This window comes from Pristiophorus japonicus, chromosome 11, assembly GCF_044704955.1.
Source record: "Pristiophorus japonicus isolate sPriJap1 chromosome 11, sPriJap1.hap1, whole genome shotgun sequence".
NCBI lineage: Eukaryota > Metazoa > Chordata > Chondrichthyes > Pristiophoridae > Pristiophorus > Pristiophorus japonicus.
In genome coordinates this window covers 64361452-64376012 of record NC_091987.1, presented here as the reverse complement: position 1 = coordinate 64376012, position 14561 = coordinate 64361452, and the positions used below count along the sequence as shown (strand labels likewise).

Genomic DNA, 14561 nt, shown 5'->3' with positions numbered 1-14561 from the left:
CTCCCTGCCACACACAATGTGCAGGAGGTGTTCCGCTGCCAGCACTGACCCCATTTAGTAATCCTCCTCAAGCCCAGCTTACTCAGTCAGTGCTCTCTGTTGCTGAGTATGAAGAGGCTGATCCACTACTCCTCAAATCCGGTGTCAAGAAGGCAACTCTCAATGGTTTCAAGCGTCTGAAATAATCTGGCCGACAAGAACGGTAGGAGACGCACCGCGCCTTTAAATGCCGCTAGCGGTCTTCAGCAAGCAGTATGTACCGACCTAAAAACCTGTCATTGGCCCCGACAGGCGGCCGGAAGATGATTTAAGGGCAATTTGGTTTCCGGGGCAGGTCCGAGGCAGTGCGCGCTTTGATGACATCATTACCGACGCATTCGCGGGAGCGGGGCGGAAGTGGGGGGAGTGGCCACTGAGAAGCTCTGTTGCTGCAGACAGATCTGCAACCAAGGTTTACAACATGGGCAGCTCTAAATGTACCAGAAAAACGACCACAACTCTGAATTTCCAAGCCACTGGCTCATTGCAGGGAGCCACAGAGACCTTTTTGCCAGATCAGCCTTGCCATAAGGCAAGTAATGGCCTCTTTACCAAGGCAACTCAGTTTATACAGTTCGACAGTGCTCCCAGACACAGAGGCATTTTCCAGAATTACTAAATTTACCATGCTGCTGCAACAAAACCTATTATTTGCAGCTTTACGTTTTAAACAGAGGTTACATAGAAGGTCTATATGGACAATGTGCCAAAGTAGTAAAAAATTCTTGCTCTCATTAATAATTAACAGCTTGGTACAAGTATTGGCAATTTCTGACATACCCCTTTTCTAATACATACAGTGGTGTTAAACATTAAGCAAGCTATCAATAAGTAAGTGGCTTACCCTACTAAGTTATTTACACATTGAATCTTGTAACATGGTGTAGCATGTACTGATGGGTCTGTTTAGGTTAAATATACTTTGAGAAAATTAACAAACTATCACAGTAGGCAGGCAAGTTATTCTACATTTTTGTGTCTCTGCAGAGGGTTTTCAGTATTGTAATTTGATGTGTCAACTCATGTCAAGTTGTGCACTTTGAATGTAGGCAGAAGGTGCAAGATCAGCTGAAGAAGGCAGTCTCACACACATCGGCTTCACAGTATAACAGCAACTGGTGCAACTGAAGTTTAAAAAGTTCCCAATAAGTTTACTGGTTGTTAGCAGAGAGGCAACTTTAGTGTCAATGTTAGCCGAAAGCAAGCTTTAACATTAGTGTTAATCATCTTGTCCACATTAAAATATAATCTGCTTCAGATGCTAATTACTGGTACCCTAAAAATGCACATAAGACAAATGTGCAGTGTTATGTATGTAAACATTGTAACTATGTAAGACTTGCCACCAGAGGGCGCAACTGTTGGAGGCCCAAGGGTCACCTAAAGCCGAAGGAGAGCGTCTTAATGGCCAGGTATCGCTTCTACACACACCACCACTCCGAGGGCCAGGATGTGGCGAGTTATGTTGCCGACCTGAGATGCCTTGCAGGAACTTGCGAATTTGCTGGATTTTGGGGGGAAATGCTGCGGGTCTTTTTCGTGCTTGGCATCGGCCACGAGGTCATTCTTTGCAATCTGCTGTCCGCCGAATCCCTCGACCTGAGCAAGGCCATCACGATAGCCCAGGCATTCATATCCACGAGTGATAATGCCAGACAGATATCTTCCCAGCATCGAAGCTCACCGGCAAGTACTGTGCATAATATAACGTCACTAGCAGACAGAACTGCATATGGCAGGGTCGACACGTCTGCAGCTGCAAGACCTAGGATGACTCAGAGTCTGCCATCGGGTGTGAATGCAAATCCATTAGCACCATGTTGGTGCTGCAGGGGTACTCATTGAGCCCATCAATGTCGATTCAAGCAAAGGCTGCGAAACAATGGGGCACCTCCAGCGAATGTGCAAGAGTGCTGCGACTCACCACGTGGCAGAGTCGGCAGAGGATGATCGATCCGGCGAGGATCACGCAGAACGAACAAGATAGGCAACTCAACCCGAGGAAGTAATGTATGAGATACACACCTTCACCGCCAAGAGCCCTCCTATCATGCCGAAAGTCAAAATACACGACATTCCGGTGGTATCAATGGAGTTGGACACAGGGGCGAGTCAGTCAATTAGGAGCCAGAAGGCTTTTGAGAAACTGTGGGGCATGTCATGTATGTAACCACAATGTAACACTGTATACACTCAACCTAGATGCACACCTTGACCACAAGGAGTGAACTTGTGGGAGACACTCCTTACGTGATCACACAGGTATAAAAAAGGGAGGTCCCACGGAGGGTCATCGTCTTTGGAGTACTGTGAATAAAGAGTTAAGGTCACAAAGTGACCTTGTCCCCAGAATGTGCCTCATGTGGTTTCATACTGTAAAGTAAGGACTTTACAGGGCAACAAGGCACAAAGGCCAAAACTGAGCCCGATTCAGACAAAGCTGCGCACCTATGCCAAAGAGCTTATACCAGTCATTGGCAGTGTGGCAGTTAAGGTATCGTATGATGGAGCTGTGCATGATTTATCACTGGATTACACCAGGCAATGGGCCAATGCTATTCGGCAGAAGCAGGCTGGGAAAGATTTGATGGAACTGGGATGACATCAAAGCACTATCTTCAGTGGATGATGCCTTGTGTGCCCAAGTGCTGAGCAAGTTTCCGTCGCTATTTGAACCAGGCATCGGCAACTTCAAAGGCGCCAAGGTGCAGATCCATCTAGTCCCCGATGCAAGGCCCATTCATCACAAGGCTCGAGCGGTTCCATATAGAATGAGGGAGAAAGTAGAGATCGAACTGGACAGACTTCAACGAGAGGGAATCATATCGTCAGTCGAGTTCAACGAGTGGGCCAGTCCGATTGTTCCGGGGTTGAAAAGCGATGGCATGGTCAGAATCTGCGGAGACTACAAGGTAACGATCAACTGAGTCTCGTTACAAGACCAATACCCGCTGCCCAAGGCGGATGACCTGTTTGCAACGTTAGTGCGGGTGGGGGGGGAAGTCATTCACCAAGTTGGACCCAACCTCCACTTACATGACACAGTGGCTGGCTGAATCTTCAAAAAGATTGACGTGCATCAACACGCACAAAGGACTGTTCATATATCTCGGGTGCCCTTTTGGGATTCGCTCGGCTGCTGCCATCTTCTAGAGGAACATAGAGAGTCTGCTGAAATCGGTTCCGCGCAACGTTGTGTTTCAAGACGACATCCTGATCATCGGTCATGACACCACCGAACACCTGCACAACCTGGATGAGGTTCTAAATCAACTAAACAGAGTGGGACTGAAACGCTCCAAGTGTGTTTTCCTGGTGCCAGAGGTCGAATTTTTGGGGAGAAAGATTGCGGCACACGGCATCAGACCCACGGACTCAAAGACAGAGGCCATCAAGAATGCACCCAGACCACAGAATGTGATGGAGCTGTGTTCATTCCTGGGACTCAACTATTTTGGTAACTTTCTGCCCGGGTTAAGCACTTTGCTGGAACCGTTGCACATGTTGCTATGTAAGGGTGATGACTGGGTTTGGGGTAAATCTCAAGAGATGGCCTTTCAGAAGGCCAAAAACCTACTTTGTTCTAATAAGTTACTTGTGCTTAATCCGTGTAAACGATTAGCGCTAGCTTGTGATGCATCTTCATATGGGGTCGGCTGTGTGTTATAGCAAGCCAATGTATCGGGCAAACTTAAACTGGTTGCACACGTGTCTAGAAGTCTGTCTAAGGCTGAAAGAGCCTACAGTATGGTCGAGAAAGAGGCGTTAGCATGTGTATATGGGGTTAAGAAAATGCACCAATACCTATTTGGACTTCAGTTTGAGCTTGAAACCGACCACAAACCGCTCATTTCACTGTTTTCAAAAAGCAAAGGTATAAACACCAATGCTTCGGCCCGCATCCAAAGATGGGCACTAACATTGTCCGCCTATGACTATGTTATCCATCACAAACCAAGCACGGAGAACTGTGCTGATGCCCTCAGTCGGCTATCAATGCCCACTACTGGGGTGGAAGTGGCGCAGCCCGCAGACTTGCTTCTGGTCATGGATGCCCTTGAGAGCGAGGGGTCACCAGTCACTGCTCGCCAGATCAGGACCTGGACCAGCCAGGATCCTGTGCTATCACTTGTAAAAAGTTGTGTCCTCAATGGGAGCTGGTCGGCCGTTTCCAGGGAAATGCAAGATGAAATTAAGCCGTTTCACTGATGTAAAGATGAAATGTCCATCCAGTCGGATCGTCTCTTATGGGTAATCGCGTGGTTTTGCCAAAACAAAGGCAGGGAAACATGTATATGTGACCTACACAATACCCACCCAGGCATCGTCATGATGAAGGTTATAGCCAGGTCGCATGTTTGGTGGCGCGGCATTGATTTGGACGTAGAGTCGTGCGTACACCAGTGCAACACGTACTCACAATTGAGCAATGCAGCAAGGGAGGCTCCACTGAGTCTGTGGTTATGGCCCTCCAAACCGTGGTCCAGGATCCACGTAGATTTTGCTGGCCCCTTTCTCGGAAAGATGTTTTTAGTTGCAATGGACGCTTACTCTAAATGGATTGATTGCGTAATCATGTCATCCAGCACATCCACTGCCACCATTGAAAGCCTCCGGGCTATGTTTGCCACCCATGGCTTGCCCGATGTCCTCGTCAGTGACAATGGACTGTGTTTCACCAGCTCGGAATTCAACGAGTTTATGATCTGCAATGGAATCAAGCATGTCAGGTTTGATCCAATGATTAAGCGGAACGGGCAGTCCAAACTATCAAGCAGAGCTTGAAACGCATGACGGAAGGCTCCTTGCAGACCTGCTTAGCTCAGGTTCTGCTCAGCTACCGGACACGACCCCAATCGCTCACTAGGGTTCCCCCTGCAGAATTGTTAATGAAGAGAGCACTCAAAACCCAGACTCTCCCTAGTCCACCTGGATCTAAATGATCATGTGGAAACCCGGCGTCACCGACAAAACATGTACCACGATTGTGCGGCTGTACCACGTGACATTGATGTTAATGACCCTGTGTTTGTCCTTAATTACGGTCATGGTCCTAAATGGGTCGCTGGCACTGTCTTGGCCAAGGAGGGGAAGAGAGTGTTTATAGTCAAACTATTGAATGGACAAACGCGCAGAAAGCATTTGGATTAGAGCAAACTGCGGTTCACCGACAACCAGGAACAACCTGAAGAAGACATCACCATCATCAATCCACCAAAACTCCCAACCAGCAATCGACCTCGCTGTCAATCAAGAGGATGAGCCCACCATTCCCAACAGTCCTGTCAGACCAACCACACCGCAGTGCAGCAATGGTCTGACCAACTCACCCATGCCAGAGTTTGAACTCAGACGATCAACCATGGAGCATAGGGCCCCGGATCGTCTCAACTTGTAAATAATTTGTATCAAAGTCTTTTGGGGGGGGGGGGGGAGTGATGTTATGTATGTAAACATTGTAACTATGTAAGCCTTGCCACTAGAGGGCGCAACTGTTGGAGGCCCAAGGGTCACCTGCAAGGAAGTATAAAAGGTTGTCCGCCATGCTGCTCAGGCACTCTGGAGTTGTATTAAAGAGATTAAGGTCACATCAGTTTTAGCTCACAGTACTCAGTGTTGTGGCGTTCTTCTATAAACATGTAGAGCTCCATTTCTTTTGACTAAAAGGTGCAGAGTAGGCAGTGTGCAGGTGACCCTTAGGTCTCCACCCGTAGCACCCTCTGGTGGTACAGGTATGGTGTATACAGTGTGAAGATACATTCAGTGATCTAATGTAACAGTACATACATTATACATACACAACATAATTAGAGTTGGCCAGCTCCAAATTCCTTAAAGTGGGTACAAGTCTCAAACTAGTACCTGAAGTATAGCATGACCAGAGAGAATAATTGAGACGTGTATGATGCATCTATAGTAACTTTAGCATTAGACAGGCTATAGCCATTTGTAATGTACAGAGATATTCAATAGATTTTATGATTATGTGCGATCAAATAATGGTATAACTTTCAGACAATATTAAATCGGGACAGTATTACCCAATATGCAATGGATTCAAACCCATACCTAAAAGCACCAATGAAGGACACTGTGGGGGAAGAAGAGTAGTGTGACCTTGTGTCCTTTGAAAACTTGTTTGTTTACCCCTTTCCTGTAAATAATCTTTACAAGTCAGCAATACTGAAACTCAGACTTCATCATTAACCAATTTGCTTCTAAACTTGGATTAACACAATCCGATTAACTAACTCGAACTGGACCAAATTTCTAAATCCGATGTTAATCCATGACTGCATTTAGTGCAAGGTTGCAATCTCACTGGTGCAACAGGCATGACAATCTCATCGGTCAAAACACTAAAGTAATGATACTGAAATTACAGAGCTATTAAGAAAATGTTGTGCTCCTGATGTAAATCTGATACATGAAATGGGAACTAATGCAAACTCTGCACAACAGTTGCCTTGTGATTGATCTGAACACCGACAAAAACATAGGGATAGAATTTTAGCATAGGTTTCTGGATCATCCACTGTAATCTTGGTGGAAGATCAGTGGAAACCTCAGAGGCACGTCCAATTACACTGTTTCTCTTGGATTTCCATCAAATTTATTTGGGGAGATAAGGAAACACCTGTAGATATTACTGATGTAGATTTGTACAAACTGCCGGCTACTGCCAGCTGTATCTGAATCATTTGACAGTCCATCAAAAATTTGATACTGTTGATAATAGGGAGGATCTGGAGGAGAAAGTTACACGAGTTCATTGGTGAAGACTTCCTAGGCTACAATTCCTGGCAGTAACCCAATGAAGTTTCCAGTGACAACTTTACATTGCCATAGGTTATTGATCAAAATGTTAAAATATACGCTGGCACACCTATCAAAGCTGCCAGCCAAAATCCAGCAAAGCATAAAGACCCAAAGTGGTCACGAGCACTAATTATATTTTGTGGGCCACAATTTTGATGATGTTCACCCCAGCTAGTTTTTTCCAAAAAAGGGAAAAAAATTTCACTTTTATTGTCATTTATGAACAGCCAATGAAATCGTGGAAACTCTTGATTTTAAAGTTTGTGATTCCTGAGAATGAAATTTCAATAGTGGCAACAAAAATTCACAATCCACCTGCAATAATGATCCTTCAAACTTCTCAAGCAATTAATGAGACACTTAACCAGTTCAATTTTGTTAATGCAGCTGTGAAGTGCATGATATTTGTAGATAATGGTTCAAGAAAAATTAAGAGCCTGATTTAGAGACTCGGTCCTGCACATAACTGTTAAAATGGAACATCAAACAGATTTTGGGTAGTGGAGGATGTCTCTATGCTAAAAAACAACTTGGCCTAGAAATTAGAGTAGACCAGAAACCTGCCGGTAATACTGCTGGCCAAGGCTAATAACCGCCTGCAAAAAGAGCACAGGCAGCACTCAGAGAATCTCTTGTACAACACCTTCTTTCCATCGCTAACCTCAGCAGGTCTGAAGGATTGGTGCAGCGTTCTCGGGCAATGTGCTGCATTGGATCATTTAGTGACAGCTCCAGTGTTTAGTTATCAAGTCCACTGATGGCCCTTGTAGGGTTGGAGCATTCTGCGTTGTGGCACATCACGAGGCATTTGTTTGTTATGGTTCCCCTCATTCTTTCACGAACATTTGTCTGGGTCTTGTGTGAAGTCCCAGACTGCCTGGTACTCCCACCTTCATTGGCTGCCATAGCTCCACAGATCTTTCACCCAGATGGTTGCTGTGTGGAGGTTTCTGCTCCACCATGGTGCTGGAGTAGGAGGGGAATGGGGATGCACTGTCTTACAGCGAGCAGTGACAGCGCACTAGCCTATGGCATTGGGGATTCACTCCCTGGTGAGTGGCTGTTAAAGCACAGGATCAGATTTGGAAGGACTGTGACTGGAAACACCACATAAAGAACGTGGCACAGATGTCCTTAAACCATTGCATGAGCTATAAATAGAAAGAAATTACAAAAAAAGGGGAACATGAACACCTGGCTAGAAGCTTACTAGTGTGAATGGTGCAGGGGAGAGTTCAATTCAATTTTTAACAACAGCAGACTTTGGAAGAACTCTTGGTGAGAATATACGGTCAAGCCTTTAAAAAACAGACTTCCAAACTTTGCATATTATTTTGTCAGTTGCTAAACTAGAAAACCCCAATGTATAAAATTTAAATCAGGCTCTTAATTTTTCTTGAACCATTATCTACAAATATCAGCATTGATTTTTTTCCTGAGATTATTACAGCTGTAGTACAGTACAGTTTATTTTTAAAAGTATTTACCTCCCATGTTTAACTGACCATGGGGGAGATTTGATCAATCTCATTGGAAGCAGTTTTCACTCCAATTACTTAGTCTGAGCTCTCCATAGTTAACAGTTATCCCAGCAGCTATTTACTGTATTGGTTCGAGCTCACCACCGCTTTCCCCCGCCTCTCCGTGCGGTCAATGGCAGCATGCACGGGCGCGCTTTGGAGAGGGTGATAAGAGGAGTGGCGAGCTCCAAAACGGATGAGCGTGTATCAATTCAGAGTTACACACTAATTGACGTCATGGTCCTGCTAATGAAAATACTTTTAACAAGCGCAGGCAATGGCAGCAGTGCCGACCTGCTGAAAATGGCAGCCTCTGTGGGACCTGCCAGAAGCAGGCGGAAGTGAGGCAGCATTCATTAAAATAGGACTTAACGGCCAGCACTAATTTCTAGGACCATGTATCTAAATAGGTTCTCAAAGTACATCACAACCAGTGAGTTACTTTTGAAGAGCAGTTACTACTGTCATGTAGGCAGATGCAGCAGTCAAAATTTGTGCTAAGCCAGGTCCCACAAACAGCAAATCAGATGAATCAATGATTAGTCTATTCTGATGGTGTTGAATAATGGCAGAATGATGACCAGGGTGTCAAAAGAACTCCCTGCTCTTCAAATGAATCTATAGGATCTTTTACATCCATCAGAACATGCCCCAGTTAAATGCCCCAGGGTTGAATTTCCATATAGGTTCTCCGATTCGTCTGCTGTAACTTTGATGGAAGATTTGCAGAAACCCTAAAAAAATGGCGTAAATGTAGAAGGATCTGGGGCATTGGAGGCTAACTCATTGAGACCAACAGTGCAGTGTGTGGAAGCAGTAAGGAAATTGGATCTTGCAATGTAGAGCCAAAGGGATAAAGCACAAATCCCAGGAGATGGTAATAAGTCTGTACAAGGCACTCAAAAGGCCAAATCTGAAGTTGTGTGTGTAATTCTAGTTCCCATACTATAGCAAGGATATCCAGACACAGCAAGAAATGTCTCTGAGAAAAATAATTCATCTTATTCTTCTGACTACTGCTGTATTGCCCTTACATTGGTACATTTTTGTTATGGAAGTTGCTGGCGACTCTTAAATTATCACATTGAAAGTTCTGGCATAATCAATGATTGCTGGTAAGGGGTTTATTATGGCCGTTCCATTGTTGCCTTTATTGCCTGCATTACACATCTCTGCCATTGTCTTATGCACCTCTAAAGGAACAGGGACTGGCACCATGCACTTTGAAATAAGCTAGTCATAAATAAGCTAGTCGTAATAGTTTTTTTAAAAAAAGGTCGAAACTATGTTTGAGTGTATCCAAATTGCTCTCAAATCATTCTGTGTTGTGGTTAATGCCTCATCCTCTGACTCTTTTCCCACTAACTCAGGGGTACCTGAGAAATCTGTCCTCTCTCTCATCGTTTAATCCAGCCACTCTTGCTGATGTTTCCATCCTACATTCATCAACTTCCTTTCATGGCTGAATCACTGCATCTTGACTTAATCCACACACTTCAATGGGGCAATAAAATTCTTGTTTCTTTCAATTCTTCAAAGATGCAGTTTTTTCGAAGACTGTTTTCTCAAAGTCTCTCAAGATGAACCAGCTACCAGTTCTACATTTCATGTCTCCACCATTAGTCTTTCTTTATCTATCAACATTCTTAATGTCACCTAATCACTACTTCCCAATCCAAGGTAGGTAAATGGAGTTGAGGTACAGATCAGCCATGATCCAATTGAATGACCTACTCCTGTTCCTATGTTCCAATCTCATCTTTTCTTTTTGCCTGTTCAATTTTGGTGGTGCCCTGCACTATGCACCTTGGCCCATCACATGGATTTCTCAATAAATCTTAAAAAACAAATATTGTAGAAAGGTGATTAGTACTTTTGGAAATGATTCTGCCTGACAAACATAGCGTTCCCTGCTACCTTTGTATTAGTTTCTGTAAATGAGTTCTATTTAAATAATTGAGCTGCATCGGGAATCAAAAAATTCTAATTTTATTGAAATGTTATATTTAAAATGTATGTTTGCATAGCTTTATTAAGCTATTTATACACAATTGCACAATTCTGCTAGCAGTGTTTACTGGTTCATGGTTCAACATGGTTGGTTACCTTGCCTGTGTTCTTCTGTATACTTTATTCTCAGCTTTATAAATTAACTGTCAGTGCACATAATATTGAATTGAAATGTTCAACAGCTTTGATATTTTAACTGAGTATAAGTCGTAATAAAACACTACCCAAGATGAAACTGATACAGGAAAAGGAAATAAATTTATATTTGAACATGTGATTACCCGGGTAATTTTAAAATCCAATTATTTTTTTCCTTTCCCACAATTTACTTTCCTCTCTCTTGAAGGTATCGACTCATAACAGGTGCCACGTGCCCTTTGATTCCTCACTCAAGAAGCAATTTTTCAGGTGTGAGCGTGGACAGCGAGTGTCAGAAGGCTATTCATTCATGGATGTATAAAATCCAAACCCAATCTTGTCCTTATGAACAGCACAAACATTCCAGTACTGGATAGCAATAAGGAGCAGGAAGGAACCATGAATGATTTCTTTCTTTCTCTACCCCTAAGGCACTAAGGCCAATCAGAGGGATTCTATTACTGACCCAGCCGAGATCAGAAACCTCTTATTTAAAAATATAACTGTAAACGACTTTAATTATTTTTTTTTAATTCAGGAAGTTACATTCACATAGCCTCAGAATGTCTATTCCTAAATGAGGTAGAAATCAGGTGTAGTGCTGGTGAAGGATTTTCTGGGTTGAGTTTGCATATCACAGGGACAATACACTCTTCAGGGCTGAGACCATTTTGTGATGGTTATTGGGTTTTATCAAGGTAGTGGAAGATAGATCCTGAATATGGGTAGGCAATTGTAGAGTTGGACCATTGTCTATAATCAAGTTACAGGAGGAATCAATCCCCTTTTTATGTTGGTCTGCATTCTGCTCCTAGTTATTCATGAAATCGGGTGGGGGGGGGGAGCTGTAAGGATTTGTATCTTTTAGTTCATCAAGAAGGAGCCTTGATTGCTTGGTCTTTCCAAGCACAAGACAAAAAGATAACAGATATCATATGTGCATGTGTCCCACTAAAATCAGAATTACATTTGGCTGTGTGCTTATAGGTATGGGAGCGAATGTGCTTTCCAGTAACTATGCCCAGTAGAAATCGGACCAAATGTGAAGGCATTGTGAGGTGAGTGGCGATCTTTGTGATCTTCTGGATGGCTACTCAGTAGAAAGAGTGCAAGAAGCTGATTATAATATGCCATTCTGAGTATAGCCTCTCCATGAAGGACAGATAACATTTGCATGGTGTGTGATATGTCCCATGACCTCTGGATTGTGTTCACACGTTTTTATTTCCAAATGGTGAAGCTGGACAATAACAGAAGATGGGCCAAGTAACTATATCTACCTGCAAGCCTGGTCTCCATTCAGTATCTCCAGTAAATATGACATAAAAGGTCAAGAACTCACCATGGACTGGGGTGGGGGGGGCGGAGAAAGAGAGGAAACCAAGGGCAGAAATGACCCCACTGTACCACTCTGCCAACTTATACTTTTCTTCATGCTTCAAAAGAGCTAGATACACACAATATCCACCCTCAAATTCTGCTTTTGTATCAATGAACCCAACACATAGCTTCAGTGGTTTTCATAGAATGGGAGAATCTGGCGCTACATGTCTGCACACCCGATAGAAACAGATTCCTTACAATGAAATCTGTAAATGAAGTATATTAAATTCAAATTGTTGACAAATAAATCACTGCTTTGTCTTTAGCAATAAACTCCGAGAGAGGTCTCGACTTACTGCGCACGAGTTAAATCCAATCTTACCGTCAGCTGATTTCCCGCTGGAGATTCCCTGTGGCCGAATGTTGAAAGGATGAGCCGCCTTATTCTTGAAATGGATTTTTAAGGTATCTCCTACTTCTGCTCGCAGAGTGGGACCCAGCAGACCTGCAACAATCCCCCACAAAGTCAAACGAAAAGATAATAAAATCAAATCATAGCCAGAACATAAACAACTTCTCATCGCTATTTCAAACATACGAAATAATAACGATACGGACGATTCAACTCGAGTATCGCTTGACTGTTCCGTATTACCTTTGAAATATTAATCATCAAATTAAATATCGTATTAACTATCATTAATTATCAAAATAATAGTTACCTCTCCACTCTGGGCCAACTTTTTCATTGGTAAAACCAGAGTCATGATATTCCTTGTAAACGACCTTTCGATATGGTTCTGTTGCAGTAGACGAACTGAAAATAGAGATTCAGAAATATATTAGCTTACTTAGCTTTCAAAGGGTCAAACAACTAATCAACGCCACAAACGCAAAGACTGACACGATTTAATAATTTTTTTGGTTTTGAAAAAAAATCAAACCACTAGTTGATATATTTCGGCAAGTTTACAAGAGTCATAAAAATAAACATGACAGATAAGAAACTGTAATTTAAAAATATTATTTCAGTGTCACTAGAATCAACAGTTGAATGTTGTCTAAAAGTGCATATGCACCTTTCTGCTCCACGCCTGGAATAAACCCAGTCAATTTCAACGGCAGCCACATGGTACAGCCTCACTGCCGTCAATCCCCCGTGTATTAGCGAGGACATTAGCAGCAGGAGTGTGCAGCAGCGCTTCATGGTTTCACCCGTGCCTCGTAAATCTCCTTCCACAATGTCCACCAACTTGCCCCGTTTTATTTGGAATCTGACGTGCGCCCTTCCGGACTCAGCGACCCAGGGTTTAGGCACTATCGATCTCTCCACCTCCATCACATCCGTAACAGATCAAATAACAAATCATGCCATCAATTCGCACAGACCCGTCACAAGCTTCTAGGTAAACACTGGTCCGATGAGTCACCTGTGTGCGAATAACGCCGTAACTTCGGCGCAACATCCGTACAAAGCCCGGAGAAATGGCGCAAACACGGATCGGGAGAAGCCCTGCGGAATGTTAAAAAAATACAATCGCATCTCAGGTAGGGCGGTCAAAAACATGTTTTATAAACGGCAGGTTAAACTTTCATTTTAATCAGCTATATATTTTAGAGTTCTGATGAAAGGTCATCGATCTGAAACGTTAACTATGTTTCTCTCTCCAGAAATGCTGCCTGACCTGTTAAGTGTTTTCCAACCTATATTTTTTTTATTGGGGTAGGAATTGGGGTCAGAGCCTTCCCCCAGGCGGATGCCTCAAACCTGCAAAATATCGAAGAATTTACCTGGTGTTCCAGGGGGATCGGAGACTTGTGGTCTCACGTATCTGAGCCGGCCCAACCCAACCATCCCATTAATGGCACGAATCACGGTAAGTATGAATGGGAATACCCCCCAAGACACACAAACACTTAAAATAAATTTAAAAAAAAACATCACATTTAAAATGAATCAAAATGGAATTTAATTAATTGTTTAAAACAAAACTTTAAATTTTTGAAAAATAAATTTACATTTTAAAGGGTCTAACATGAAACTTAGTTTATTTAGCAGGATTTTAAATGTTTAAATTATTGAAAAAATGTATTTTTCTGTCCTTTAAAACTGTCTTGCAAATGCCCTTTTTCAGATTCCTACGATCTGTTAAGAGGATTCTTGACAAATCGCAAGTTCTGGGTTTCAACACATAGAAACATAGAAAATAGGTGCAGGAGCAGGCCATTTGGCCCTTCGAGCCTGCACCACCATTCAATATGATCATGGCTGATCATGCAACTTCAGTACCCCATTCCTGCTTTCTCTCCATACCCCCTTGATCCCTTTAGCCAGAAGGGCCACATCTAACTCCCTTTTGAATATATCTAACAAATTAGCCCCAACAACTTTCTGTGGTAGAGAATTCCACAGGTTCATAATTCTGAGTGAAGAAGTTTCTCCTCATCTCGGTCCTAAATGGCTTACCCCTTATCCTTAGACTGTGACCCCTGGTTCTGGACTTCCCTAACATCGGGAAAATTCTTCCTGCATCTAACCTGTCCAATCCCGTCAGAATTTTATATGTTTCTATGAGATCCCCTCTCATTCTTCTAAATTACAGTGAATATAAGCCTAGTCGATCCAGTCTTTCTTCATATGTCAGTCCTGCCATCCCGGGAATCAGTCTGGTGAACTTTCGCTGCACTCCCTCAATAGCAAGAATGTCCCTC

At 43.2% G+C, this 14561-nt stretch overlaps 1 protein-coding gene across 1 annotated transcript in view; it reads right to left on the bottom strand.

Moving 5' to 3' along the window:
- Positions 1-13056, bottom strand: part of f5 (coagulation factor V) — a 166967-nt gene extending 153911 nt beyond the window's left edge. Inside the window, exons 1-3 of the mRNA XM_070893456.1 lie at positions 12929-13056; positions 12572-12666; positions 12232-12354 (exon numbers count right to left, since the gene is read on the bottom strand). Of these exons, the coding sequence (XP_070749557.1) occupies positions 12232-12354; positions 12572-12666; positions 12929-13056 (346 nt within the window). The remainder of the gene's footprint in view (positions 1-12231; positions 12355-12571; positions 12667-12928) is intronic.
- Positions 13057-14561: the final 1505 nt, after the last annotated feature.